At 45.8% G+C, this 27986-nt stretch overlaps 1 protein-coding gene across 4 annotated transcripts; it reads right to left on the bottom strand.

Annotated features, from left to right (window-relative positions):
• Positions 1-1220: 1220 nt before the first annotated feature.
• Positions 1221-27245, bottom strand: Slc5a9 (solute carrier family 5 member 9). 4 transcript variants are annotated; one of them, XM_040756955.1, is made up of 17 exons: positions 26937-27245; positions 26668-26821; positions 24691-24919; positions 22671-22890; positions 20389-20460; positions 17648-17752; positions 17219-17383; positions 16018-16123; positions 15135-15215; positions 14683-14888; positions 14336-14471; positions 13800-13907; positions 11866-12016; positions 10127-10295; positions 8550-8765; positions 5116-5296; positions 1221-2477 (listed from the first exon to the last, which is right to left on the bottom strand). In XM_040756955.1, the coding sequence occupies exons 4-17, from the start codon at positions 22830-22832 to the stop codon at positions 2269-2271; spliced, it is 2067 nt and encodes a 688-aa protein (XP_040612889.1). In that variant the 5' UTR covers positions 22833-22890; positions 24691-24919; positions 26668-26821; positions 26937-27245; the 3' UTR covers positions 1221-2268. The 4 variants fall into 4 exon arrangements, with proteins under 4 accessions (XP_040612889.1, XP_040612888.1, XP_012970277.1 ...); XM_040756954.1 differs by lacking the exon at positions 26668-26821; XM_013114823.3 differs by lacking the exons at positions 24691-24919; positions 26668-26821.
• Between the last annotated feature and the right edge of the window lie 741 nt (positions 27246-27986).

Raw genomic sequence — 27986 nt, 5'->3', positions numbered from 1 at the left:
AAAGTTATAAGGGCTCTGGACAGCAAGTGACAGTAAACAGAACTCATGAACACCCAGCGTGCTGTCAACCTCTGCCCCACTTGCTAAATGCCCTTTGCCTCCTGGCCCATGTCAGTAAATCTCCCAGCTCTGCCTTACCAGACAGATACTAAAAGAAAACACGATTCTGAGGAAAAATTAATAGAGTCAGTATTCATAGACAAGTGTGTGAGATCCCTATGTCAAGGGAGCCTGTTACATAATCTTACACCTTTTGCACATACCGACCTTTTACTTTGTACAACTTCTAGAAGACTCCACGCCAACACCCAAAGTCCAGTTCCTGTTATCATTCTTCCGGTTTGCCCTACACTCATCACTTACTTCAGTAACAGGCTGCTAGCTCCACAGTAGCATCTTCACTCTGCAGTTTCAGGTCATCTGTGTCCATTATACCCGTAACTGATAACGTCAGTCATCATCTCTAGTTCGGAATGAGAAGCCTAGCATGGAGCCCTTTAGCATGATTAGCACATGGCACATGACTTCAGGTTCATTAAGAGACCATGGCTGAAAAATAAGCATCTACCTCTGGCTCCCACATGCATATGCTTGTACATGAACATGTAGGCATAGGCACACATACACATAAAAGGTCCAGGGCATCTTTAGCTACATAGTAAGTTTGCAGCCAGCCTGATCTACATAAGACCTCTGTCAAAACAGAAGGAAGGTCAGTTAGAGGTCAATTTTAGACTCTGCCCCTGGTGAAATTCCTTTTTTCCCAGATTTTCATTATAATCTACCCACAAATGACTTGGGTGAATGGTTGGAGAGGCAGTCAGAAGGAAGCCATAACTCTCAATCAGGGTCCATGAAGAAAGACAGAACATGCTGTACTCTGAGACAAAGGCACAGGGGAGTCAGAAAGTCATTGGAAATAAAAATTTGGAGGTAGCAGAAAGAGGAGAGGTTCAGAGATGTGGCTGTGTCTGCAGGTCAGTCATATGGAGTTTGATTTGTCAGCAGTTGGAGTGAGAGATCATTGGCATGGTAGCCAAAGGCATTGAAGAGGACCATGGGAGCAGGGGAAGGGCCATTCTCAGCTACATCTGTGCCATTCAGCTGACTTGCCTGAGACTCAACTGTTTCTGATACCCAAGGAGTCTCCTCCCAGGCAGCCAACTCCCCAAGTGTCTGCCCCACTATCCACAGAGCAAAGTCCATAGCACCTGGAAGAGTATATGAACCCAACAAGCATTTATTGACTTCTTTTGTTTACAAGTACAAAGTCATGTTGGACATAACCGTTGATCCCTGTTCATATGCATGAACTATCTAGAAAGGAGACAGCACTACAGGGCAATGTGATAAAGGCCACAGGGACGCAGCCTATGCACTGTGAGGGCTGAGTAGGACCTTGACCCAAGTTGAGGTATTTGGAAAGCTTCTTGGGAACCTTCTCAAGGTCACAGACTCTGGTATATTTCATGGAAGGAGTTTTAACAGATGAAAGCAAAGGGATAAAGACTGGAGTGTCCACCCCCAGGCTGTCCTTTCTGCTCCCTAGGGCTGTTTGATTCTTGTTGCTTTTAACATATTTTGTCTCTCTGGCTGGACACTAAGCCTAGGCCTAGGCTATGGAGACTTCAGGAGTGAATGTAAGGGAAGAAGAAGAATTAGAACTGTGCCAAGGAGAATCCTGGTCTAGGAGTGCTGTGTCCTGGACACCTGTCTTTTACCTCTGCCTTTCACTCTTATGGGATTGGCAGCCACAACTGGGAACCCAATGGGATGATAAGTCCCTCTTCACTGAAATCATGCTGAACATTACTGGGAGCCAAGGAGGACAAGGGAGACGGAGAGAGAAAACAGAAAGGGAGAGCAGATAAGAAAAATAGGGAAACACAGTGTACTTGGATAGAATTCTCTACTCATTTTCTTACTATGTGTATAACCTGAAGATATACATACCAATGGAGATTCTTGAACAAACCGTGGAAATGATGTTTTTGAGGTAGGGTTACAGGGCAGTATAGCAGAAAGAAAGCTGAACTTGGAGACCCAGTGTGAGTCCTGCTGTGTGACCCTGGGCAGTCCTAGTGGTCGCTCCATTTCATGTCTCCACGTGTCAAGTATATTTGACTGGATGTTCTTCGTGGGGTTTTATTCTCTGCCTCTGTGGCTCAGTTAGTATAGAAAGGTGAGAAGAGAGGCTGCCTCTGGTCTCTGGGCTTGGCCAGGGTTCAGATATATTAAATTACTTCAACTAAATCCTGTCCTATAGGATCACGCAAAATAGCCCCAGAGAAAGATGTTGATGGCCAGCAGGATGATGGCATTGATGTTGCAGACATGTCTCCAGAGGGGCTCCTCCTCGATGCTGGTCAGCTTCTTCTCCAATGCAGCCTTCTCAGCTGCGCTCAGGGCTTGCTGTGGGGCCCCTGAGAGTCCGCAGAACCAGCTCCACAGCCATTTCCCCCAAGACCTATGCTGGGCTGTGTGACAGAACATAAGGAGAAGAATGGGACAGGGGAGGAAGAAAGGGTGGAGAAGGGGAAGGTTGAACAAGAAATGAAAGAGGGCAATGGTAAGACATGGACGGAAGGAGTGGAGTTTATATGATGAGGACACTTTGTGAGGTTCTAAACTGGGTCTCTAGGGTGAGTGGTACCTTGGTGATAGCATCCAAATGGTCACAGCTCAGAAGCATCTCATTATAGGAGGTGATATGTTTGAGCTAGTATCATGCGTTCTCATTCAGAGTACCAGTTCAGAGTGGGGACAGATTAAGAGTCTGTTTCTCCAGGAGGGGAATCATCTAAACCAGACAGACTCATTTCCCTGCCTGCGGGGGAACCAGACAACAGGGCCATATCTGCCTTCAGTCCTGCATAAGGTCAAGTGTAAATCATCCAGGTCTCCTTAGTGGCAGGTACTTTCTCCCCATATGCCTTAGTGACCTGCCCTGCATTATTCTAAGAGTTGTTTAAGCATATAATGAGAATGGGGGTTGATAACACTACAAAAGCTACCAGTGCTGGGCCTGGAAATGGCTGTACGAGTGAGGTCCAAGTGCTCAGGTGTCTGTCTAAAGAATGCAGGCCAGGCCTGTGGAGTGAGCTGCTGAGCTTAGATCACATAGCTCACAAAAGCTGAGCTTGAAGGGGTTGCTTCTCCCCTGCCCCAGGGTTTCTTCGTTTCAGCAAGAAGGATTCACTACATATGCAGCTGCCTTCCCTGGCCTCTCTTCCTACATGGTGGTGTTTCATAATAAGTTTGGGCTTGAGAGATAGAGGCTGCATTTTCACTGGGAATTATGGCTGATTCACTTTCTTCCTCAGGTGTAGCTGTTCACAGGGAGCAGGTATTCCTTTGTATCAACAGGAACGGCTTTGCCCTGGACACAGGCACCAGCAAGGGGCCTGTCTGTCTCTGTAACTGGTTTCCAATCAGGGGCAGTCTCTCCTTTTCCCTGACACCCTCTCTTCTTTTCCTTAATAGTTGCCTCACATACATGACTGCTTGAAGAATGGTCTTTTCAGCTCATAAACATATTAGGGGACAGAAATGGCCTTAGCAGTGATGAGGGAAACAGTCTTGAGACCCAACCAAAATCAGGTGCATGGCTATAAAACTTACATTAAAAAAGCTACATTTTACCAAGCAAAATACAGTGAACCTAAGTGTAACCCTAACCCCTAACCCTAACCCTAACCCAGCATCAGAAGGAGATGCACACCTGTGGTGATGGTAAGGCCAGGGAGAGTGGCTTTGGCCTGGCCTGGGATGCTTCTGAAATTAGCATCTCTGTGTTTAACTGTGGTGCTTGTAAGAGAGTGTCTCTCTTTCACAGCTTGCTCTACAGACATCTGACTACCACATTCTGGGCAAGGAGTATTGAGCCTTGAACCTTGATGGCTTTGACGCTCAAGGTATCATTAGTTATTGACAAGTGGCCATGTGTATAGCATGAGGACCCTGAATGAGGGTAAAAAGGCCTCAAAAAGTGGGAGCCCATTCACGCCTACGGAACAGTGCAGGGTTCCAGATGCAGTGAATATAGAACTGAATGGCTGGAATATCAGCAACTGTGCTGGTCCAGCTAGTGATGCTTTGCCAACAGTGTCTGTTTAGCCTACTCCAGTTACAGAAGCAGGCACTTCAGAGCAGGTGCAACACTCAGGCTTTCAGAAGTCGGATGGCATTTTACCCAAATCTATGTAGAGCTGCTTCAGAAAGAATCCCAGCTCCATCCAGGCAGTGAGAATATCTGTAACTAAGTCTGGAAATAAGTAAGTCAGTGCTTACATTTTATTAAATTTCTACTTCATAAGGGTAAGGTAATTGATTTTGGACTTTAACTTGAAACTGACATGAGCTTTTGAATTTAAAAGTTTTCTTTGGGACTATTAATAGAAAAAAATTCTATAATGTTGCCATTATATCATTGGGGTGTCTTAATATTATTATTTAATCTCACTACAGGAGGGTTATGACCTCATTATATCTTCAACTGGCACATTATAACTTTGATTAACATATAATCCCAACACAGTTATCAACCTCTGGGAAGCCATCAGCATCTCCAGGAGCTTGGCAGAGATGTGGCCATTGTTTTCAGGTATCCCTATGACAACAACACAGATGTGTGGGCACGCTCTACACTCTTCCCATGAGACAGCCAGGCTTCTGTGTGACTACAAACGGTATCATTGAGACAAGAGGGGAATAAATATATAAATGTAGGCAGGAACAAGGGTGGCTGCTTCTTGGTGATGCCTGATGAAGTATAAAGCTATTTGGTTTCCTGCCCATAAGTTCCTTCAGGCTGTGCTGTTGGTCAGATCTGCTGGAGAACGGGTGTGCATCTCCTTCTGATGCTGGGTTCAGTATTAGGAAGTGTACCTCCCTGTGGACAGAATCTAAACCTACCCATCTCATGAGTGACCAAGACAGTCTTTCAACTCTTATCTGTCTTAACAGGTTCAGTAGTCACACAGAAAAGTGAAAGGATGGTTTCGATTGTGTTTTCTCAGAGTCCTACATCCTCAGTGTCTTCAAAATTCATCCTTAGGGGAACCCTCAGCATCATGTCTGTCCCCATTGCTCCTTTGTGACATGTACCCAACCTACCTCTTGGTTTCTCAGGCCCCTGGGTGGGTCTTGCTTCTTCTCCATCTCCTGAGGGGCCCTCCACAGCTGGTGTCCCTGCCAGCCCTGGAGTGTTTTCCCCCTCCATGTCCCCACTCACAGAGGCTCTCTTCTCCACTTCAGGTAAGGGGCAGTTCCTCGTCCACCAGGTCAAGCGAGCAAGCTAGAGCAGGAGGAGATAACATTGGGAATCAGAAAACCATCCTGCTGTGGAGAAGGAGGTCTTATTCATGGGAGGCCATCAGAGCAATATAAAACAGGGTGAGGAACAAGGTGAGTCTGCGAGAGGGAGCCTGGCTTTCCTCTTTCTTCAAGTTTGGAGCCTTTCTTGAGTACCTTCCCTCTGTCAGCCCTGGGCTGGGTTCAGGTAGTGAGATCTGAGTCATGAATTCTCCAGCTGCTTGGAGCTCAACCCAGAAAAACAAAGATAGACAGGAAGCAGGTGCCTGAACACCAGTGAAAGTCTTCAAAGGTCCAGTGGAGAAGATGATAGCTGACAAAAACAAAACCTTAAAGCCAGCAAGGGCCACTGAAGACTTTAGACAAAGAGAAATAACTATAGGCTAGGATTTTCAAAGTTCCCTCAGAGTGAATTGAGGTGGTCCAGGCCAAAAACTGTTGAAAAGTGAGACAAGAAGTAATTGAAAAAAATACTACATGCCTGAGAAAACAGGCAGGAGGATGAGGTCTATGCATTTATCTATGAATTTATTCCTTTTGAAGTGCTTGGGGCCAGACCTAGCTAGACCTTACACATATTAGGCAAGTACTCAGCTAATCATCTATCTTTCCATTCCAGGAAGTAACAGTCTCATGAGATGTTAGGGGAGTAAAATGTGCAGGATGTGGTGATTTATGGAATGATCTGGTGAAGAATGTGAGATTATGATGGCTCTTGGTTCCTGGCTTAGCTGATGACATGGGTGATGGAACCCCCTCCAAAGCAGAGAAGATACAAGACAAGAATGTTTTTTTTGTGAAAGAAGAGGAGAGAAAAAATGTACACACACACACACACACACACACACACACACACACGCAATGGTGATGTTGAAGTGTCTGTAATGTTTCTGGGACCTTCAGTAAGGAGAAACAAACCTCATCTCTCTTGGGTGGTGCGGGGAACTTTTCATGTCCCTTTTTTGTGACCCTGAGAATTAAAACACAGTTTCTGTAAGTAACATTGGTGGTAATAGCCCCGACCATGTTGGTGTCTCTGAAGGTGTCCTTTAACAAAATTCTTCCTCTGCCCCAGCTGTCTGTTACCTGCAGGGCCAGGTGTCGTCACCCACCTTGTTCTGTGGGCCCACTTTGCGCCATGTGCTCATCTGTGTCAGGCCCAAGGGTACCTCTGTCTGGGATCATGAGAACCTCGGAAGCTTATCTGCTTGTACACATCCCTGTAAAATCTGTGAACTTGATGCTCATACTCTGTGTCATGAATATCATATGAGCAACGAGTCCTCATGCCACCAGGAGGCAGTTTGACTTTTGGTTTGAGTCTTGAGAGAGTGATAGAGACATAATTGAGTGCCATAAACAGTTGTCGAATTTGTAGCCCAGGGACACTCTAAGGTAGTGGTTCTCAACCTCCCTAAAGCTGTGATGCTCATGTTGTGGTGTTGTGGTAACCCCCAATCATAAAAATTATTCCATTTTTACTTTATAACTGCAATTTTGTTACTGTTATAAATCGTAATGTAAATATCTGGTATGCAGAATTCCTGATGTGCAAACCCCAAAGGGGTTGAGATCCACAGGCTGAGAACCACTGAACTAGGGTACCATGCCACAGAGATATTTCTAAGGGGGATAAAAGTTCATCAAGTGACCAGAAGTTTAGAACGACAAAACAAAAATCAAGAGTAAAATATAGCAGACATGATTAAAAAAGAGGCCTTCCAGGTTCAGGATGTAGTCAGTGGTGTCTAATTTCTCTTGGAACTCACTTAAGATAGTGGCAAAGAGTTAGCCATTCATTTTAGCAACAAGAATGTGGGAGCTGGGGGAATGGGGGATGCAGGAGGAGGGGAGGGAGAGGGAACTGGGATTGACATGTAAAACAAGCTATTTAAAATTAAAAGAAAAAATTAAAAAAAAGAATGTGAATACCTTCACTGAGATCAATCTAAGTGGCTTTCTGTGGACAGCAGTGGGTTGAGAAAAAATGGAGGCTGTTCTTTGTTTAGAGAGGAAGAGAGGAGGCTTCCGTAACCAAAGGAAAAAAGATGATGACTCTGAACTTTTTCTCATCCCCCTTTTTCATGGTTCAGAGAACAAAAAGACAGCTTTTCTAGAGATGATCCAGGAATGGATTCTAACGTGGGAATGGTTTTGCTGTGAGGAGTGAGAATTCGGACAAGGCACAGGCAGACACTCCAGCAGCTGGAGGCCATGTCTGGCCACAGGAACAGCTAGCCTCACTTGCTCATCTGTGAGAGCCCCTCTTATGTGGGGGACTCATAAAGACATTTTCACAGGCTCCACTTAGGCCAGAGTGCACACAGTGACTGCCACTCAATGGTTAGGATCAAATTTCTACCACAGGCTCTTTCAGGGGTCACATTGTGCACTCTCAGATTTTCTAAGTTGAAGTCTTATCTCCCACATTTCAGATTATAGCTACATATGAAGATAAGGTTATTAGAAAATAATTAATGGAAGTTGGGGTGACATGGGCAGGCCCTACGGAGATCAGGTCCCAGACAGACACAGGGGGCAGACTCAGGGAGAAGATGACCATCGCTATGCTTCAGAGGAACCCTCAGATGAAAACAACCTGCTGGTCCCTTGACCCCCAGGCTTCCAGGCTCCAGAAAGGTAATATGGCACATTCTTGATGTTTATCACATCAAGTGATAAGTAGTTACGGTGGCTTGAGAAAAACAAACAGGCTCATGATAAGATACGGGGTATCAGTATTCAGAGACTGGGGAGCAGTCAGCTATCTGGTTCCTTTCTCATGTACTTCTTTCTTACCATTGGAAAAAAACCCTCTGTTTCTTCTAAGTCCTTCTCAGAGAGACATTGCCAGTGCACCTGTTCCTGGACCCCCATACTTAGCCTCTCTCATTAAGACTAGTCCTAATTTTTTTTCTCTATGTGGTTACCAGTTTATGTTGGCATGTGCTTTCCTGGGGACAGCTGTTGGTAGGGGTGATTTATCTTTGTAAACCCAGCACCGTGCCTGACACATAGTTGGTAAAGAATGTGTAACTTTGAACTGAAAGGGTTACTTCTCTCCTGGAAATTCATACCCCAATGAGCATGTCCTCCAAAGGATATCTGCTTGACAGCAGATGAAACCATAGTCCAACAGGATAAAACTCAATTGGGGGAAAGGCTGGGGTCTGAGGTCTGGGTATTAGGGACTGAAGACTTGTTCCCGGAAGTCTCAGCCTGAAAACACCACTTGCCTTTTCATCAGGGATGGGCTCTGTGCAGAAACTGATTATGACAGTGATGATGGCAGAAAGTCCACAGAGGAGGAGGGCAAAATACAGGTAGTGGACGTCTCTCAGGACAGCAGGCCTCCTGTCCATCTCCCCACAGGCTGGGGCAGGATATGAGAATTCAAGGATCATGCGCACTATTCCCACTGCTAGGCCCAAAGTGAGGCCCCAGAAGGCACCCTAGGGAGAGAGTGGAGACACAGATAGGGGGAGGTAAGGCAGACCCTAGGAAGTTGGGGACACAATTCTGTGACATATCCTTCCTATTGGCTTGTTACAGAGGAAATTTCAGCCACCTTATCTAGTTCCCTATTGACACTCTGTGTCTTGACTCTGAGAGGGATATGAGTCTTGGAGCTGCACTACAGTTGAGATCACCGCTCTGGGGAGAATTGCTTGAGCCCGTCGATGTGAGCACACTGTCTCAGAGTCTCCTTATGTGCAGTTGAAAGGGGAGACCGGCAAGTTCTGAGTCAGATGCTCAGGGTTCAAATAGCATGATGGGTGTTTCTCTACTAAGCAAGAAACACCAGGAGCCTGCTCGCAAAATTCTGTTATGAAAATTAGAAAACAGAACAGAGCTCTTTCATTAAAGAATCAAGTCTCTGGGACCTCACAATTATAGTCCCAATGTGAACTGCCCAGATGACTGCAATCGGAACGATGAGATACTGATCTTGAATTCAGCACTTTGGAATGAGCAAGTGCACACTGAACCTTGCTGGGTCCTGTGGTCAGTAAGAATAGATCTTGAAAGCAGCAGACACCTTGCTCAGGGAGGCATAACAAGAAGGGTTCCTATGACGGCCTGTGTCATGGCCTTGAATTCTCCCTCAGATCAGATTGTGTGGAGTCATAAACATGACATCCTTTAGTTAAGGTTCATCCAGCAGATTTGGGCCAATGTCTGTCCTGAAATGTAGCCAAGGTTCACATCCTGGCATATCTGCGCCCCTGCCATACTTGTCAGGATTCAGCGTGGTTACAGGACAGCTCTGTGGACACCACCCCATGAGTTCACACTGCATCAGCATTGGCTGTCTTGCTTTGCTTATTCGTAGAAGGATACAGGCTTAGAGGTGGAGCAGAGACCTTAGAGCCTCAGGCTGTCCTGTACTTTCACAAGTCTCTTGTGTCCAGCATTGTCTTCCTCTACCACTGACGTTTCAGGAATCCTCTCACAGGCTACTTCTTCCAGGAAGTCTTCCCTATCCCCTCCTAGGAATTGCCTCACTGGATCTTTACTTTTCCAGAGGCCATTCACCTTTGCCCTTATTGCTTATTTAATCACCTTTCTTCCCATGACTGCTCAAGATTGCAGATCCATGTGAACCTTGTTGTAAACGGTTACATCCTTGGAGATGTCATATTTGGGTTGGTAAGTGTTTACTGAGAAAATGAGAAACTCTCGATCTCATGGTAATATTTTAAAACCTAGAGAAGGCAGTGGCTTTGCCCAAGGTCTTACAAACCAGATGAGTAAAAGACCCTTATCCCAGATCTGCTGACATGTGGGGGAGGGGCAGAGTTATTGGACTCACAGGCTCAGTGACCCTTTTGCTGAAGATGGCCAGCAGGAAGAGGGCTGTGATGGGTGGGGCTAGGTAGCTGGTGATAGATTGGATGTAGTCAAAGAGCTGCCCACTGTTGGAGCTCTGGATGATGGGGATCCAGAGGATGCTGATGACTACTAGGAAGACTATGAACAACCTGTGGGAAGAGTACAGGGCACTGTGAGTACCGATCACATGAGCATGGACAGGGTGAAGTATGCAAGGGAATCAGGAAGGGAAAGAATGTGGATGGTCCCTGGGTCACAGAATGTCTGTGGGTTAGAATCCCAAACACTGGAAGGCAGAAATCAGACAGTTAAAAACCTAGAAACGGAAACTTCAGAATTCAAGAAACCTTAGTATTCATATACTGGATGGCTTCAAGGTTGTTCTGTTCCCCACTGATGAGGAGTAACCCATACCTCCCACCGCAGCCATCCCCTGGAAGGTCTCTGCTGAGGATGCCTTTCTTCCTCTTTGCAATTAGCTCTGTCTAGAGCGGTTTAGTTGCCGAGGTTGGCTCCAGCCTTATTAACCACAGATCTTTTCTTCTTCTCTTTACCTCCTCTCACATAATTCTCACTCAGGCCCAAACTCCCAAAGTGCTCTTGGTACCTGATTTTATAAATACAAAAAAAAAAAACCGGATGAACTTTTGTTGAATGGCGTGATTGCAATAATGCATATGGCCAGGAGATGGGGCCCAAATCACACTAATTGAGAACTCCAAGTCTGTTAGTGAGCAGAAAGGAGGAATACTTCTGAAATGCTTTCCTCACCTCTCTTTTTATTACCACTTCCCCTTTCTCGGGTCCTGTTAGAGCAGTAACTGCCCACCTGTCTTCCTTGATGCTCATCCCCACCCCCGTCCTACTCTTGGATGCTGGGTCATTGCCTGGGTGTGTGCAGATAGGTGGCCATAGGGCAGAAGCCAAACACCCAGGGGTAGATAGTGAGTACAAAGAGTGAGATATCCAATCCCACATCTCGATCCATCAAAGAGGCTGAACTGTGTTTTTCAGTTTTGAAGCCAGAGCCAGGGAGACTTAAAGTGAGAGTCAGAGATTTGTGCCCTTTACCCTTTACTCTTACTCTGTGGAGACTAAGGAAATTTACCACTAAGTTGTGCTTTTAAAAACATAAACTACTACATACAAAGTGGAGTTCAACCTCCATATCTTGGTGTTCAAAGCTTGTGGGGCACTTGGAGACAACTTCTCTGTGGACATCTCCGTCAAGACTACACTTCACCGTCTCTTGAAGTTCCCTTTGTTGTAGACTGGGGACACCCTGAGAGCTGGCTTATATCATGCATCTGCGTGTCCCCACTGTGACAGTGTGGCAAATGGTGTATGTTCTAGGAATATCTGATGGGATAGGTTAATAGCATTCTCATTGTCCTGAGATAACAGTCAGAGATGGTCCAAAACACTTCAAGGGGTACAGTGTTCCCCACTTACACACTATCAGTCTGGGTTTACATGCATTATCATCTCACAGTGAACTTGTTAGTTACATAAGCAAGGATAGATTTCCCTCCTCCCCATTATTCTGAAGTGAGAGAGGTGGAGTTGCTATGGGGAGTGACTTATGCAAAGTCACATGGAACCCACAGTCTGACTACAACCCTGGGGTCTAGACCTAGCTGGTCTTTCCATGAAGCATGGATCAGAGAAGGGAGAGCATTCTTTAGATAAAGGATGCTCTGGAAGCATGGGTCAGCATACCTGCCTACCACCATCAACTCTTGTTCCGTTGCCTGCTTGCGGAAGCGCTGCCACACATCTATGACAAATAGGGTGCTACTGCTGTTGAAGATGGAGGTGAGTGAGCTCATCAGGGCAGCCATGATCACAGCGATCATCAGACCCCTTAGACCTGGGGAGAGACAAGGCTAAGTGGAAAGCTGTCCATTTAAGGGCTCTTCCAGGACAATGGAGGTTGTGCAAAGACAAAAGTTTTGGGGCGGGATGGGATGAGGTAAGTGTTGGTGAGGGTCCCATCTAGGACAGATACAGAATCAGGAAACCCACAGTGCTTGAGGCCAGGTTCTGATCAACTTCTGTCTCTGCTTTGTGGCCTTGGGTGACCCATTTAGACTCTCTGAGCCTTGGTTGTCCCCTGCGTATTATAAGATGTGCATGAGTCAAGATGATAAGAGGCTTCCTTCAGTCTTGATGTATGTCTTCGTTTCACGGCTGTGGATGGTGATAGATCCCCGGGGCTAGGAGTAAAAGGGTAGCTGGTATTGTATTTTATGTCATGGCTTTTCTACCTTTAAAAAGCGAGTTTCATAGTACATCATGGCCATTACCTGAAGTTCCAGCCTTGGAAACAAACCTGGGTTGTAGGTAACTATGATCATAGGACTAGGAGCTTTCTTTTCTTGGGCCTATTTTTTTACCTGGACACCAGAAATAGGAGGACACACTGATATTTGAAGCTCTGGAAACAACCTTTCAACACTGGGAAGATGACTTCTAGGAGTTCTGTGGCCCACCTAGGTCCCTTTTCTCCCCAAATATGTATGTGTAACCAAGTTCTAGTGCCTCTCTATAAGCCTTTTAGATGCTTTGGACTCCAGTGTTCCAAACTGATGCACCCCTCTTCTGAATCCTTTGTTTCCCTCTGGCTAATAATACCTTTCTGGTCTCCCTCACCGGATGTCCTTATTATCCTAGACCCTTCTCTTATCACTGCTTGGCCCTAGCTAGACCTTTACTATTTCTTTGACTGGCTATAGCCACCAAAGAGAAGCAGTGACCACTTTTCTACTGCCTTCAAGTTCCTTGACTCAATGTCATTACAAACCCACTTTCTGAAGATCAAGATTGATCTTTGGGCCTCTGTCTTTCCTGTCACTAATGACTATTGAGTCATCGAATCCTGCCAATCTTACTCCACAAATCTTCAAATGCCTTCTGTTCATCTCTGAAGCCACTGGTCTGGTCAAGCTTCCAGTGCCACTTATCTAGACCACTGCAGAACCCTCACTTATATTTCCTTGACTTTCCTTTCCCAATCTTTCACCATGCTGTAATCTCCAAGCACAGTGGTCTGTTGAAAGCACAAATTTAATTATTCATGCTTGGACCAAAGCTCCCTCTGGTCTCCAGTGCCTTCCTTTGCTCTTAGAGAAAAGACTGTACTCCTAAATGATGTTTGGCCACTCCAGCTACGCTGAGGAGAGATTACAGTCTGAGGCTTGGTGAGAGCTCATGGAGACAGGATCAGCTCATTTAGCCTGAGGTACAGGTAAGCAGTTAGTGGCCAGCTGCTTTGCTTTTCTGATATTCAGCTTGAAGTTTGAACCCCAGTATCAGTCTCTGGGTTATTTATTTTTTCATGTTACAGAATTGTCTTCATTTATCCTTGCTGCTGATGGTGCATTGCACAATCTGTTTTTCCACCCTGGTCATTTGCATGTGCACCCTCTTCTTAGAATTGTGTTTCCTATGCTCTTGGTATTTGACGAGGTGTTTCTTGTGACTCACCAGGAAAGCTTGAGGGTGTGTGTGTGTGAGTGTGTGTGTGTAAGTGTGTGTGTGTATGCTGGGGTGGGGGCAGAGGTGGCTCTTTCTATTTTCCATTTGTATCACTCTTGGGTAGTGAGTCGTGACGGAATACTGGGTGGTGGAAGGGTGGGAGAGCTAAGACTCACCCACGGGCATGAGAGCCATGATCAGCTTTGGGTAGGCAATGTTGGAGCATCCCACTCTGGCCCCACACACTCTTTGACAGATGTCAGGGTTTACACAGGCAACTTCATCTGCAAAAGAAGAGAGCTGTATGATTCTGTGCCTTTTTAGATTGGCCCAATATTTGCTTTCTGATGTCGGAGGAATCTGTTCACTGGAGACTCCAACCTAGTCTAGAAGGTCAAATGACAAGTGGTCTGATCACTTATAGATTTGTTGTGCATGAACTACACTGCAAAGCTTGCTTGATTCTTTTGATTAAAAACAAATATCCTTGGGTAGATACAAGAATGTCTTGCTTCTTCTCCATATGAAGGAGAAAAGTTGAAGATGACCTTCAGATGCAGATTTCTTCTACTTCAGTAAAAAGTCTAAATGTTTTCTGTGTTGTCTTAATTGATAAATTCTGCCAGCCCCTGCTCTGGCTCACCTGTCCTAGGAAACCTTTGAAAGCATCCTGCAAACCACAAGATGCACAGAGAGTGGCATTAGCTCTTACCTGGGTACAGAGCCCGGCTGATCATGCCAGGCATGACAATGAAGAACATTGGGAGGATTTTTAGGTAGCCTCCCAGCACTGAGCCCCCCTTGGCATGGGAAAGACTCTTGGCGGAGAGAGACCTCTGCACAATCACCTGAAATAGTGTGAGATATGCATAAATAGCAGTGAGGATGCATCACTGGTCACAGAGAGACTTAGCTCATTGCAGGTGAACCCCAACACTGGCCTTTGTTTGCTTCCACTCCGTCCCAGGATGGTGTCCAACTATCTATATGCCTAACTGCTTGTTTGTTTATTTCTTTTCAGGAAACCTCTGATGGGCCAAGTCAGACTGGGTCCATTACCTGGTCTGTGCACCAACACCAGGTTGCCAGGACTGTGAGTCCAAAAATTAAACCTGGCCATGGGATGTCCCCATTCACAGGATCACGAAGCATGTGGAAGGCATCAGGCCGTGGGAGGTGACAAGTGGTGTTGGGAACTGTGACGTTGGGAATGGCTTGCTTATATAGCTGCTGCAGGCCTGGGTACCAGCCCACCTCTTGAAAACCTGTGGGAAGAGACATTGTGTGAGAAATGAACCTGGTGGTTCCACTGATATCTCAGTGAGCCTCTGGGTTTGAATTGACATGAGAATTGGGAAAGGGTAAGGGTGTTGAGCCTTGGGTTCAAGATTCTTGGTTTGAAACAGAGAGAATCATGACTTTATGGATCCCTGAGATAGGCAAGGGGTATGGCCTTATTGCTATAATAGTTCTAGGGTTCAAGGATAGAGTGTATTTAGACCTCTTCTTACCCAAGAACATGAGGACCAGTGCTCCCCCTACCATGATGACGGTCTGTAGAGCATCTGTGTAGATCACAGCAGTGAGCCCTCCTAGGTACCCAAGGAGAGGATACATAAGTTAGCATCAATGGGAAGTTTCCCTCTGGGTACCTGCCCTATGTTTGGCTGTATTGGGGGAGACCAGAGAAGACACAAAGCCCTCGTAGCAGGGAACCCTGGTGCCAGACTCTTCTCCAACTCTTCTCTCTCTATCCCATCCAGAGACTATGTTGGCTGACTACAGACCAGTGTGTTCTGATGTAATTCTTTCTATCCATGGCAAGGTCTGGAACTGCACCATCAACAGTCTCTTGTTCTTGCCATTAATATCACCAAATTCTCTGCTTTCCCTCCCAAAGTCCACCTAGATGCTTTCATCATTTAAAGACAACTTAGCCATATGTTTTTCTGTCCTGGACTGTTGTCCCAGGGTACCCCAGTTCTATGAATTGAAGGAAACAGAGCAGAGAAGGATCATGGCTTTGCCACAGTGACTCTAGCCCAGACAGCAGTTCATTGATTTCCCACCTTATCCTTGCACATCTAGTCCTCAGCAGGACTCCATGTCTCTTTTATTCCCTGCCTTTGTCAGGTAGGTCTTCCATATTTGCCCTTTCCACCACTTTTCTCTGCCGCTGTCTTTCCATCTTTTTCTGTGTGCTCTCTCATCATTTATCTCTGTCTTCATTAGCTTGTCTCTGTCCCTCCCTATCTCACCATCTCTCTCTGGACCATTTCTTCTGCCTGTCTCAGTCTATCTTTATCTTTGTTATCTCTCAATATCTTTGCCAGTGAAAGTGTCATTTCTGGGCTCTACATATCTTTAGGCCTTTCCCCTAAGGCCCCTTCCTACCTGCAATGGTGTAGACAGCTGTCACCACCAGCAAGATCACTGTGGAGAGATAGAGGTTCCAACCTAAGGCCATCTGGATAAAGATTGCTCCAGAGAAGATGTCAGTCTGTAGTAAGCAAGAAAAGACTCATAAATCCATGCCACCCAATGCTTCTAGAACGGTTGTTGTGGGTGTGTCACCCACCTTATCAGGTGTCCCCAGCCTTTATCAACCAATGGAGACAAGGCTGAAGCACCATGCTGCTGAGTTTTCATCTTGGCATTAAAGTGCCACGTTATGGAATGTGGACTTGGCCTTGCAGACGTGGAGGCATAATAGAATTTAGAATGAAACAATACTGTATACTAGTTTGAATGAAAAAATAATCAGCTAGCCTTGAAAGATTTGTCTGTGTATTATTAATGCCAAGGTAAGAAATGAAAGTAGAAAAAAGGAAGTAAACATTTGGGAAGAGAGAATAGGAATTGTTAAGGTTGCTGGCTGCTCCATGAGATAGCATAGGCCTAAAGGGCTGTCTGGGCAAGCACCCACAGGTTCTGGATTATCCCTATTCTTGGGTTATTATGGGACTTGGGGTAAAGATGGCCTCAGCTAACCGTGTTGGTCCTCAAAGCAATTTCATGGTTAGATCTGACATCTGATTAAGTCTGTTCCCTCTGTCTGTTTGCTCAGCCCATTATGTGATTGTTTATAAACTGATTACAGAATCAATAATATGGTAGTGGGGGGACCTAACCCTCACAGGGTATGGGAGTTAAGATCCAGTGCTGATTCCAGACCTAGTCCCTTGTGTAGACTTGACTAATTCACCTGACATGTCTAGGTTTGTTTTATAATTTAGTTCAATAAAGCAATAGTAAAGATCTTTCTGACTCTAACAAAGAGTTGCTGAATGAAGTATCAGTTAATGGAAACAAGGAAGAGTGGACTCTATTTTGATAGTTCTTTGTGTGAAATATCAATATCCACTTAAAGAATTCATCATTCATTTCTGATTTTCCCACTTCTGGATGTAGGTGTTCTCTGAAATCAGGTGTATTCATCTTTCCTTCCTTCCATCCTTCATTCTATCCACACACACTTTCATTTTATCCCCACTCTCCATCTCTCTCTCTCCCTTCCTCCTTTTCATCCTTCCCCACCATCAGTGAGCTCAGCATAAAGTCCATGGTAAGGAAGCCACCTTGCAGACATACCCACCGATATTTTGGTGAAGATGTAGAGGATGAGAGACAGGACTGACATATACACCTGGATCCTCTGTCCTCCAAATCGTTTCTTCAAGTACTGTGGCATGGTGACCATACCAGCAGCGATGTACACAGGGACAAAGATCCAGCCCAGAGCCAAGAGCAGCCAGGTTGCCTGGGACATAGAGAAGGTATTTTAATTGTAGAAAGATGGGCAGCTTTGCACCTGGAGGTAGCATGTTGTTTGGGAGAGCCCTGAGCTGAGTGGGGAAACGAGGGACCTGAGACTTTCCTGGATAACCTCAGATGAGTTTTCTTTCCCTTGTGAGACCTTGATTTCATCATCAAGTACCTCTAAGATATCTTTCGTCTCTAAGGCTAGGCACAGGAGATGGTTCTGACTCTCAACACCCGGGAGCAGTCAGGCCAGCTTCCTTACATTCCACTCGAAGCCACCCACAGCAAGGCCTCCAGCAGCCCCTGTCCCAGCCAGGCCGATGAACAAGCCACTGCCCACATTGCTGGACATCAGCGATGCTCCGATCTGAAAGGACAAGAGAGGTTAAGGGTCAAGGGTCGGAGTTAGTTTGGAGCAATCTGGGCTTAGGACTACTTACAGTGAGGAGGCACCTAGAGGCTGTGATTTTTGAAGCACTGGCTAAACAGAACCATTCCCAGGGGCTTTTTTTCTCCTCATAATGAAGTATCTGGAAGCACCAGTCATTTCTCGTTATCCTTGTGAACTTCTAGGTTTCCAGACTCAAATATCCTCAGGTAGTTTTCATGCTAAACTGACATGTTCCCTGTCCTGTGAACCTCTGCTCCAGATAACCAAATTTTTCAGAGACTCCAGAAGGCTGTCTGGATTTTCTCTTCTTCGTAGAAAGCAGAATGTGAGCAGGGGTGGGTAGGGATGGTGAGCATCACCAAAATGGAGGGTCAGAAATGAGTGGTGCTATGAGTGTGAGGGAATGAGAGAGTGAGTGAGGATCGAGGGCATGAAAAGGCAGGAGTATGCGGGAGTCTTTAAGTGTAAGATTATGTGAATGAATGTATGAAAGTGAGTGGGAGAGTATATGCATGCACACGTGAGAGTATACGTGAATGTTGGCCTACATAAATATGTGTTTGAGAGTTTGACTGTGAGAAGGTAAGAGTGTATGCGTACATGAATGAGCATGTGAGAATTTGTGTGAGACTGATGTGACTGGGTTTCTAAGTAGACCTGATCTCCCTTCATCCCACTTTTGGAAGAGGAAGCTAAATTTTCAAGGATCAATAGAAATATAGGGTATGATCTGATGAGAAAGATGAGGATTCATGAACACTTGGGATCAATTTCTTAAGATGGTTGGGAGCTTGTCCCTAATTCCCAATTCACTATTCTTCAGTATTAAGTGTAGGTGTCATTCTTTCAAGAAAATGATTCCTACTTCCTATCCACCTATTGCCTAAGCCCCAGCAGCTTCACCAAGGTATGAGAAAGCCAGCGTCTTCCTCTACCCCAGGTTTGATATATAAGTCATAAGTCTATGTGCCCACTCAACTCTGAGCATCCCTATAGCAGGGAACTCCAGACATATCTTAACAAATCCAGTGTCCAACATAAGGACCATACCTGGAGATATAGCAGGGGAATTTAATTCTCCCTGGGTATGAAATATAAGGTTGGATTCCAGGTTGAGCACTGCAAGTGTTATTAAGGATATTTATTTCTGAGGTCTTTTAATTTTGTTTCTGTTTGTTTGTCTGTTTCCTGTGAATGAGTGAAACTGCAGAGAGAATGGGTTTCTCTGACCTTTGATTGACAGCTAGCAAATCCTTCCCTGAAACCCTGATGCCTCAATCAGGCAGCTGTCAAGCTAGCAGCTCCTATTGAGTGGATGGCTAGACTGTTGTCATGACATCCCAACTGCTTCAAAATTTTCATTGATCCATTGAGGAAACTACTCCACCTTCAGAGGAATGCTGCAGGAGCCACAAATGGCTGCTTTGAGAGGCTGTGCTACCGTCATGACCACTCCAGAAAGCATGCATGATTGGGAAGATCACACTTCAGGCTAGATTAGTATCAGTGGATAATAGATGACTCTACTCATCCTATAGCTACCCAAGTAGCAAAGGAGGGGCCGCTACTCCCCAAGGGCTCAGAAGAAGTCTGTGATTGGTGCAGTGTGAGGCTTATGATTTGTCCCTAAATAAAGAGTGTGATTAGTGGAATTAGAAGCTATATGCATACCAGACAGTGACTGGTGAAATTATATTCTGAGTGTAGGTGGGCTTTCATTCTTTTCTGGCCATATGAGTTGGTTGGTTGTCAATTTTTTTAAATTAATTAGCTTAGGAGGCTTCTTTTCTGTGTGTTCCCCCCAAACTCCCTGCTGCATCTCAGTGTTGAAACAGTTTGCCAAATGGCCTCTTTCCCTACTAGGGGTCTTTATCACAAGGAGAACATGTTGGTCTGGTTGCCTGAAGAGCAGATGGTAGATAACAGAGCATACTAGCTTTAGTAGCAAGGAGGCAGCTAAGACTTGCAGAGACCCTCTGATAGCTAAGGACCCTGTTATCAAAAGCTCTGCCACAGAACACTAGGCTGAAAAGTTAAAGAGAAAAAATTGAGATCAGAAACTGCAAGAAGCTTATTGTGAATAGTTGAATGGTAGGTTAGAGCATAGGGCTTGTAAATCTGGATCACTGGAAAAGCTTGAGAGAGACACCGAGGGTTAAAGAGTTGAAGGCCTCAGGACCTAAAGCTAACTTTATTTAGTCCCCAGGTCTTAGAGTTCCAAGCTCAGAGCAACAACCCCTGCCCTGAACACCGATAACAATAACTCTCTGGTTCTAAAAGCTAGGGCTGTGAGACCCCAATTCTATAGTATAGATCTGTAAGCATCTGTTTGGGATCCCAGCTTGCAAACTTCTAGAATTGAGTGCTATAAACACTATGCTCCTTTCTTACCCCTAGCTTCTGTGTAGATAGAGCAAGAGCCCCAGACAGCCATCTATGACATGCATGCAAGGCATCCAGGGGGGATGGCTCAGGCTCCTGGATGGATTGCAGCAAGAGAGGGCAAAATAGGAGGGTGCTGATGCAGTTCTAGCAAAAAAAAAAGCTGAGAAGAGGTCACAGATGGCCAAAGCTTGGAATCTATGGGAGAGGATGGAGAAAGTTCAACTCACTGGCCACCAAGTCATGGATCTCCCAGCCAGGAAATAGCCACCAATGGTCCCTCTGCTTGCACGGACAGATGACTGGAAAGGATATGCAAAGATGTCAGTACTTCACAAGCCTCTTATAACCCTTGCCTTCCACCCCTTGATTAATTGTCCTCTTGGTGCAGGCACTGTGGGGACAAAGAGGACAAGAACGGAGGTAGAGCACAGTTGTCTCTATACTTATGGCATTGGTGTTTTTTAAACTATGGGTCTGTGGGAGAGTCATGCCCTCTTTGTTAGTTTTGCTCTCCATCTATTTCTAAGGAATGATGTGAAAAAACAAAGAAGGCAAAGGCTGTCCAAGATCTTCAGGAATAACAGAATGTCATGAAAACATTCTGAATGGTAATTAGTGTCTTCTTGTTCTTCCCTCTGTGACTTCCTCCAAGGGATGTATTGGAGTGACCGACTCTCTCCATAGCTAACCTCTTCTTTCTTCTCATATAGACTCCCACACTGGAGAGGATACTGTTCCAGCCATTCTTAATGCTGGCCAGAATAAAGAACTCTATTTGGGACATTCCTTGATATTACATGGAGTCAGAACACACCATTGAGCCCATCGAGAATCCTGGAAGGAGGTGGCTTGTTTTGGGATGTACACGGCACAAGGAGCTCCTGCTCTGTCGACATAAACTCAAACTACTTGGTCAAGACACTAGCAAGACAGATATCTGAGCTTTCTCCACCTTTGTGCAGTTGATATGGAGAAGAGGTATGTTATCAGGGTGACTAGGGGTAGCTTGGCAGGGCATAATGAAAGTCTGTGGTATGGGCTGATAGTGGTTAAGGGTGTGTGTTGACATTTGTGTTGGAAATGTTCCAAAGCCTCATATGCACCATCAGACATGCAGATTTTAGGAAGGGTTTGGATTGTGAGGATTCTGACATAATTAATATATTAACCCATTTGGTGAATTCAAAATTGAACAGGCTATTAGAAAGCAGTAGGAACTATGGTTAGAGCAAATGGGCCATGGAGGGCAAGTATTTGAAGGTTATGTCTTGTTACCAGCATTTTCCTCTCTCTCTCTGTTTCCCGGCATCACCCTCCACTGTTACAGGCTCCTGTTGCCTTCCCACACATCCTTTGTAAGGGAATCAGCTGCCCAAGGCCCGAGACCTCTGAAGCCTGGAGTCTAAATATATCTTCAAAGTTTTCTCACAACAGAAAACTGACAGAGTATAAGTTACTTCCTATTGGGAGGCAACAAATCAGACTAGATCTGAGAAAAGAGAAACCCTTGAAGTAGAGAAAGGAAAAACAAAAGCTAATAGTCACTGGGACCCGATACACACATGTACAGGGCCTGACATGTGTCAAGCTTTGGCTAGTGTCACCTCTGATGATCTTGGTGGCAACAGTGGCAGTAAAAACTCATCTCACAGATGAGAAATTGAGCTACAGGGCAGGAAAGGACTTGTCCAATACACACAGGAATTAGGCTTCTCATGCTGGCCACCTCTTGAGGCCTCTTCTTCCTCAAACCAGGTGGAGGGCCTCTCACAGAGGAGAGGCCTGAGGTCCATAGGTGTTCCTGACAAGCTGATACTTGGGTGATGAACTGCCTCACAGCAGTCTGAAAGTGCCGGCCTCTCAACAGAGCCCTGTGTTGATGACAGAGGCTGTTTATTACCTGCTACCTGCACGCCAGGCACTGTGCCAGGTGCATGTGTGTGTCCTGTCACCGAATGATTACAGCTTTCGACAGTGTCACCAGCAAAACTGACAGGTTTTCTGTCCCCAGGGCCTTATAGCTCTAACTGCTAGAGTAGATCTGGGCTCTCAAAGCCTTGCACCTTCCCACAGCTGTGTGGTTTCTTTGAACTACAGGAATATTGGAATCTGCAAGGCACTATTGCCTGAGAACATATGAGTCTGAGCTCCTTGTTCAAGGCACTAATAGAAGGAGAGGAAGGCTAAGTGTAGAGCATACTCTGAGTTGGGAGTCCTGAGGCAAAGGAGAGGAGAGTCAGACTCAGTGACCAAAAGGGTTGGAAGTCACAGCTCCTGGCCTGACCTGCCTCCAGCTCACTGGGTATTGCTCAGGCCACAGATCTCTTTGGGCCTCAGTCATTCATATACAGAAGGACATGAAGGGAATGGGCGAATCCTAAAGTACCATATAACCTATGGTTATATATTCTTATTCTTCTTCCTTTTTCTCCCCTCTCTTCTCCCAGCTCAAGATGAGAGGCCTTTCTCTGTCTCTATGAGACTTCAGCATAACTTAGTTCTCACTCACCCAGATCCCCACAGCAAGGACGAAGACAAAGTAGATGACCACCACCAGGATGTCATAGGCATGCAGGCTGACTCCAGAGTCCAGTGCCGAGTGTGGTGCTGCCTCAGCGCTGACTGCATCCCCTGAATCTCCAGGCTCCATTGCTGCTAGCTCCTTGCTCATCTGTTACTGTCGTTCCCAGCAGGCTGGACTTTGATGTCCTCCTGGCTTCATTCCTTCCCTTTAATGATTAAACAAACCCAAGCATCATTGTCCTTTGAGAAAGCAAGGAGTCCTTCTGGCATGTGAGGTCCTGCCCACTTTTCTTCTAACTTCAGTGACTTCCCCTGCATGACTTCTTCCCTCCCTCCTTCTCTTCGCCTGCTGCATGCACATGTATACACACACACACACACACACACACACACACACACACACACACACTTACTTTAGAAAGCAAGGTGCCCAGGCAGCTGCTCTGTGGAAGAACTGAGGAAAGAAAGTGACTGGGACTGAGACTGGAGTTCAAGTTTCTTAGTCATCAGTTTAATCCAACTTTCCTTTACGCAATGGCAGTGAGAGGAGGGAAGACAGGAAGAGTCTATGACCATCCCTGTAAAGCCACTGTTGCCTCATATACCTTCACCTCCATCCCGCCAAGGTTCCCTGTTTTACAATGGAGGAAACCGAGACCCAGGAAAAGCTAAAAGTTCCTTGCAAAGAGCAAGGCCATTTATGTCAAGGCAGGCCAAATTTACATTTTCTGATGATCAATCCACATTTCCTGTCGTGGGCTATGACAGGTGAAATGGATGAGGTCAAGCTCTACCTGGAAAAGAGTAGAGTTCAGGGAGGAAGACTGTCTTCTAAGACTCAGGTAGCCTGGTTTCTGGTCCCCACCACTTCTTTTACTATACTTATGATAACTTTGGGCATGTTGTCTCTTCAAGTCCTGCTCATCAACAGGCTTGAGTGCTGCCTGCCTCTGCACCAAGGATCGCGAGATTGTTTGCAAACTCTGGGCTACTTGGTTCTTAGTGCAAACTTCGATAAATCAGTATTAGCCACCATCTTGCCAACAGGCCCAGATGGCAGACACAATGCAGGTCTGTTGCCATCGTCTTATAATAATTACATTTGGACTTTTCAGTCTATGAGTGTTGTGTTTCTGTGCATAAGCACGACAGTCTCAGATTGGGGTGAATAAGGGGACCCTACCTCAGCCTGTGGTGAGAAGCATAGGGCTGGGTGTAGAGAACCCATTCTCTTTTCATTATGGGATAGAGAAAGCAAAAAGCAGAACGGTGGATTTCTTTGGGCTTGGCCCTGTAGCTCAGAAGAACAGGTATAGTTCGAAGTCGATCTGCCAGACTAGCCAATTGGAATCGTGTATAACAGAGTACAACATCGATTCGGGTAAGGGTCCAGAAGGACAGCAAGGCAGATTTGTAGCAAAAGTGTGTTTCATGTGTATTTACATGTAAACAAGTGTTTATCAAGTAAATGAGATGGGTAAGGCCATTGTTAGCAACATCAGAAACAATGTGAAGGACAGCCCCTGGTGTGAACTTTGCAGAGGGGTGGTGGAAAATGTGTTTTGCAGCTGCATGAATGTTGTTAGAGAGTGAGAGAAGCTAGGTGTCAGCTTGGGCCACTGAGAATGGCTTAGTGCTGCCTGTGGCTCATTCTTTCAGAGAAGGATGAGTGTGTAGCAGAAAGTAAGAAAGTAGGGAGCTGAGCCCAGAATGCTCTGCCTCCCTCACTCAGAAAGGCCATCTGGACCCTCAGGGCTCTGCTGCTTATGTACCCTCCACCATTTCACCATGTCCCCGCTGCCTCCTCATAAGTGCTGGAGGCTGAGCCCAAATTCTGCAGTTGGTCTAATGTTAAACCAAAGGTTTGGCCACATAATATCAAAGTTGACAGAATAAGATAGCAAGCTCTGAATTGTTGTAGCCATGAAGCTGATGTGTCTTGGTGTCATATTGAGGGATCCTGATCACTCCCAGAGACATTCCCAGGAAAGAGCCCAGCCTTCTACCTGTTTCTAAGTTCTCCAGCAAAGCCTTTTCATGAGAGCCCTGCTCAACTCAGAAGTTCTGTGGCAAGAGCTCATCTCCTTTCTTCATTTGCAGCTCTCAGGTGTGGCTGCAGTATTTCCCAGAAGGGGCGGGAGATAGCAAGCTGAAGGTCATGTCCCTTTTCCCCAAGGCTGCAGATCCAGAAGCAAACTCCAGAGAGGGCAGAATGCACAGGGAAGACAAGGCTGCCTGTTGAATAAAGACTAAACCATTAAATAGTCGAAGGCACTTGGCATTGCAATCTTCAGACTTAAATGTCAGAATTTCCACATAATTGTAAGCAGAAAATGGCTTGAAGTTTAATTTAGGAATGTGGAAAGAATGTCTCACTGAGAAACTGGCTTAAGAAATTTGCTCTTAGGATCATTTCCCTGAATCCAGCCTACTTCACCTATAGTTTACAACGTGGGAGATCAGACCCATATGTCCAGCATCTTAGCCAGGTATCCTTTAGGCTCTTGGCTGGATCTTCTTTGGAGATTGTACAATTCTTCTAGGAATCCTGACTAGTAGGTCCCCTAGCTTCTCAGCCTTATTATTCTTGGTCACCAGCTACCATTTCAATCTTTTTGGACAACTCATGCTTCCCATAGTCCCAGACCCTCCAGCTGTGTCTGTCATGCTCTTTCCCCTTTGACCATTGTGCAGAGTATAGATGAACAGGTGGTCCTTCCAGCTGTCACAAGATACTGTCCTGTATGCACATTATGGGGGCTCTCTTTTCCTCACACCCCTCAGAATTGGGGTCATAACCCTTCCTTGCTATTTCCTTGCTGCTAGGCTGCATGATGGGGGGCTCTGGGATGACACATGCTTGCTCTCCTCTCTGGGTCTTTGTGAGTGCTGTGTCTTCCACCACCACCTTTCCTCGGAAGCCTTTGTGGTCCCAGCTGGGGACATCCTGAGCTCCAGGACACCCCTGCTTATTCCTCTACATGTAACTGCTGATTTGGGGTCTGAATGCCTAAGACTTGAGTCCTAAGAGCTTTAAACTTAATTCATATTCATGACTCCCACTGACTGGAGTAAAGCCATTGAAGGGATGAAGTAAGATTGGCTTTTAGAAATTCCTCTTGAGGCCAGTGTGGGTGACAGGCAAGAAGGAAGCTGCTGGTGCTACAGTGCAGACAGAGGAGGCCATGGAGCAAGGTAGAGGAGAGGTCCTAGCTACTTTCACAAGCAGGTGTGTTCCAATCTGCACGGGTATGTTCCTTAGTGTCTTCCCACCACCTGAAGTCCTTCCCCTCACTTAGTCCCTAGTGTCATAAAGGACTGGCACTGCCCCCAGGACCAGTCCTGTGGGAGACTTTGACCGAGTGAATGAGTTACTGGTGAGGAGGCCTCATTTTCCAAGTACTATGAAATTAGTCCTTTTCAGGAAAGGGAAGGAAGGACCTTTCATATGCTGCCCTGTCTCCCTATAGCCACCTACAGGTCTCCTGTCTCCTTGCAGCTGCCTACAGGTCGGTCCCCTGTCTCCTTGAAGTGTTCCTTGCCTTAGTAATTCTGGACAGGCTCTGTGTACCTCCTACAGGACTCCACCCAGGCTGCTTGCAAGTCCTTCCTGTAAAACCACTCTTTTTGCCAGGCTTCTTGCTAGCAACTTCCTCATCCACAATGATGAAGGGTAGAATTTTTAAGACTACTGCCTACAATATTGGGTCACTCACATCACAAAGAGTGACACATGGACATCTCAGTTGGCTTTATTATTGCTACTTACAGTTAGAAAAAATTGCTAGTTAATTTCTGGGGCTTGCTTGGATTTTTAATTTGGGCTTGAATGACTCTAATATTTCTCGGCACCACTGCCCCTTCTCTCCTGACCTATATCTCCAGAGGGAGAGGAGAAAAGAGCTTTCCTTCCTTATGGTTGAATATAGATCAGCTCTAAGTTATCTACTACCCCTAAGAGTACAACAACAGTAGCACCTCACCATAGAACAAGGTTCTCTCACAGGAGTGGAGGGAGAGGCAAGAAAATTAGATGGTTTGTGAGGCCTGAGTGGGTACCCAACATCTTATTAATGGGATCCTTCCTCCAGCTACCAAAGGCCAAGGATCTGGAAGTCTCCTGTGTCCAGATGGCACCTGAGGAAGAAAGGAGGCCCTATGTGCACAGCTGGATGCTTGATTCTGAGAGGAAAGGAGATATACATAGACATGTAACTCTGAGGAAGACGACAACAGAACACTAAAAACATACCTGCACAGCCTGGCCCGGTCAAAACCTCCTGGACTCAGTGTCTGTGCCTTAGGCTCCTCAGTGGCATGGCCTTTAACAATTTTCCAAGTGACATATACTGGGAAGAAGCCTGGCTCCTCCTCCAGAGGGTCAGGTGGAGCGCTGAAATCACACTCCAGTCACTGGACCTTGGGTCCTTAGGAACAGAGTCTGTTTCTGTGGCAAGGTGTGATCCTGCAGTAAAGTCAGCACACTTTGTCTGGTTTCAGCCTTGCTCAGGCCCCTGGGAGAGGCAGAAATGGAGACACAGCTCAGTGTAAGCTCTGTCACTGCTGCTGTGGTTACAGCCTTCTCTCACACTTGGCAAACAGGTTTCTCAAGGCAGGGTTACAGAGTTTCGATTTCCAGAACAAATTCTTGGCCATAATGTGTATCAGGACATTAATCATATCATAGTGTGTACTTGAAACATAGTAAGAAAGTACAGCTGCATTATTCTCACCTACTGCTTCAAATGTGAACTTGATGGAGTTTATCATTTTACAATGTAAAATTATGAATGTTAAATGACTACCTCAAGCCATCACATGATGTATAATTTCTATTAACTATATCTTAATAAGTCTGGAGAAACTAGAATAAAATTCTCTACTGTTTCCCCCAACGCATGAAGAATTGACAGCTGAAAGCTGACAGGAAACATCAGCAGTCAGGATATTTGAAGTGGTGTTGGGATCGGGCCACAACTGGGGCACAGGTACCCGCATCACCACTCCCTTCCCCTACACTATTCCCTACTTGCTCAGGTAAATTGAGGAGTAATAGTGAAGGCACTGAGTCTAAAGTACTTCAAGCTCAGATTCATTTAGGTTCCTATACTCACTAGCAGGGGGATGGGGACAAAGAACTTCATAGTTCTCTCTCCTGTTTGTCCTGGAGGAGGAGGAGGAGGAGGAGGAGGAGGAGGAGGAGGAGGAGGAGGAGGAGGAGGAGGAGGAGGAAGAAGAGGAGGAGGAGAAGGAGAGAAGAAGGAGAGAAGCAGCAGCAGTAGCAGCAGCAGCAGAAGAAGAA

The sequence above is a fragment of the Mesocricetus auratus genome, unplaced genomic scaffold, assembly GCF_017639785.1.
Source record: "Mesocricetus auratus isolate SY011 unplaced genomic scaffold, BCM_Maur_2.0 Super-Scaffold_100014, whole genome shotgun sequence".
In the NCBI taxonomy this organism is placed as follows: domain Eukaryota; kingdom Metazoa; phylum Chordata; class Mammalia; order Rodentia; family Cricetidae; genus Mesocricetus; species Mesocricetus auratus.
The sequence above is the reverse complement of the archived record's forward strand: the minus strand, read 5'-3'. Positions and strand labels throughout refer to the sequence as shown.

What these genes read in the sequence shown, in the direction of transcription:
- Slc5a9 (XM_040756955.1), bottom strand. Translation starts at nt 22,832, where the DNA reads ATGAGCAAGGAGCTAGCAGCAATGGAGCCTGGAGATTCAGGGGATGCA. An exon ending in GGTGTTGGTGCACAGACCAG is followed by an intron (nt 14,472 to 14,682) that starts GTAATGGACCCA and finishes ACACTATTTCAG; the next exon opens with GTGATTGTGCAGAGGTCTCT. An exon ending in GCAAAAGGGTCACTGAGCCT is followed by an intron (nt 8,766 to 10,126) that starts GTGAGTCCAATA and finishes CTCTCTCCCTAG; the next exon opens with GGTGCCTTCTGGGGCCTCAC.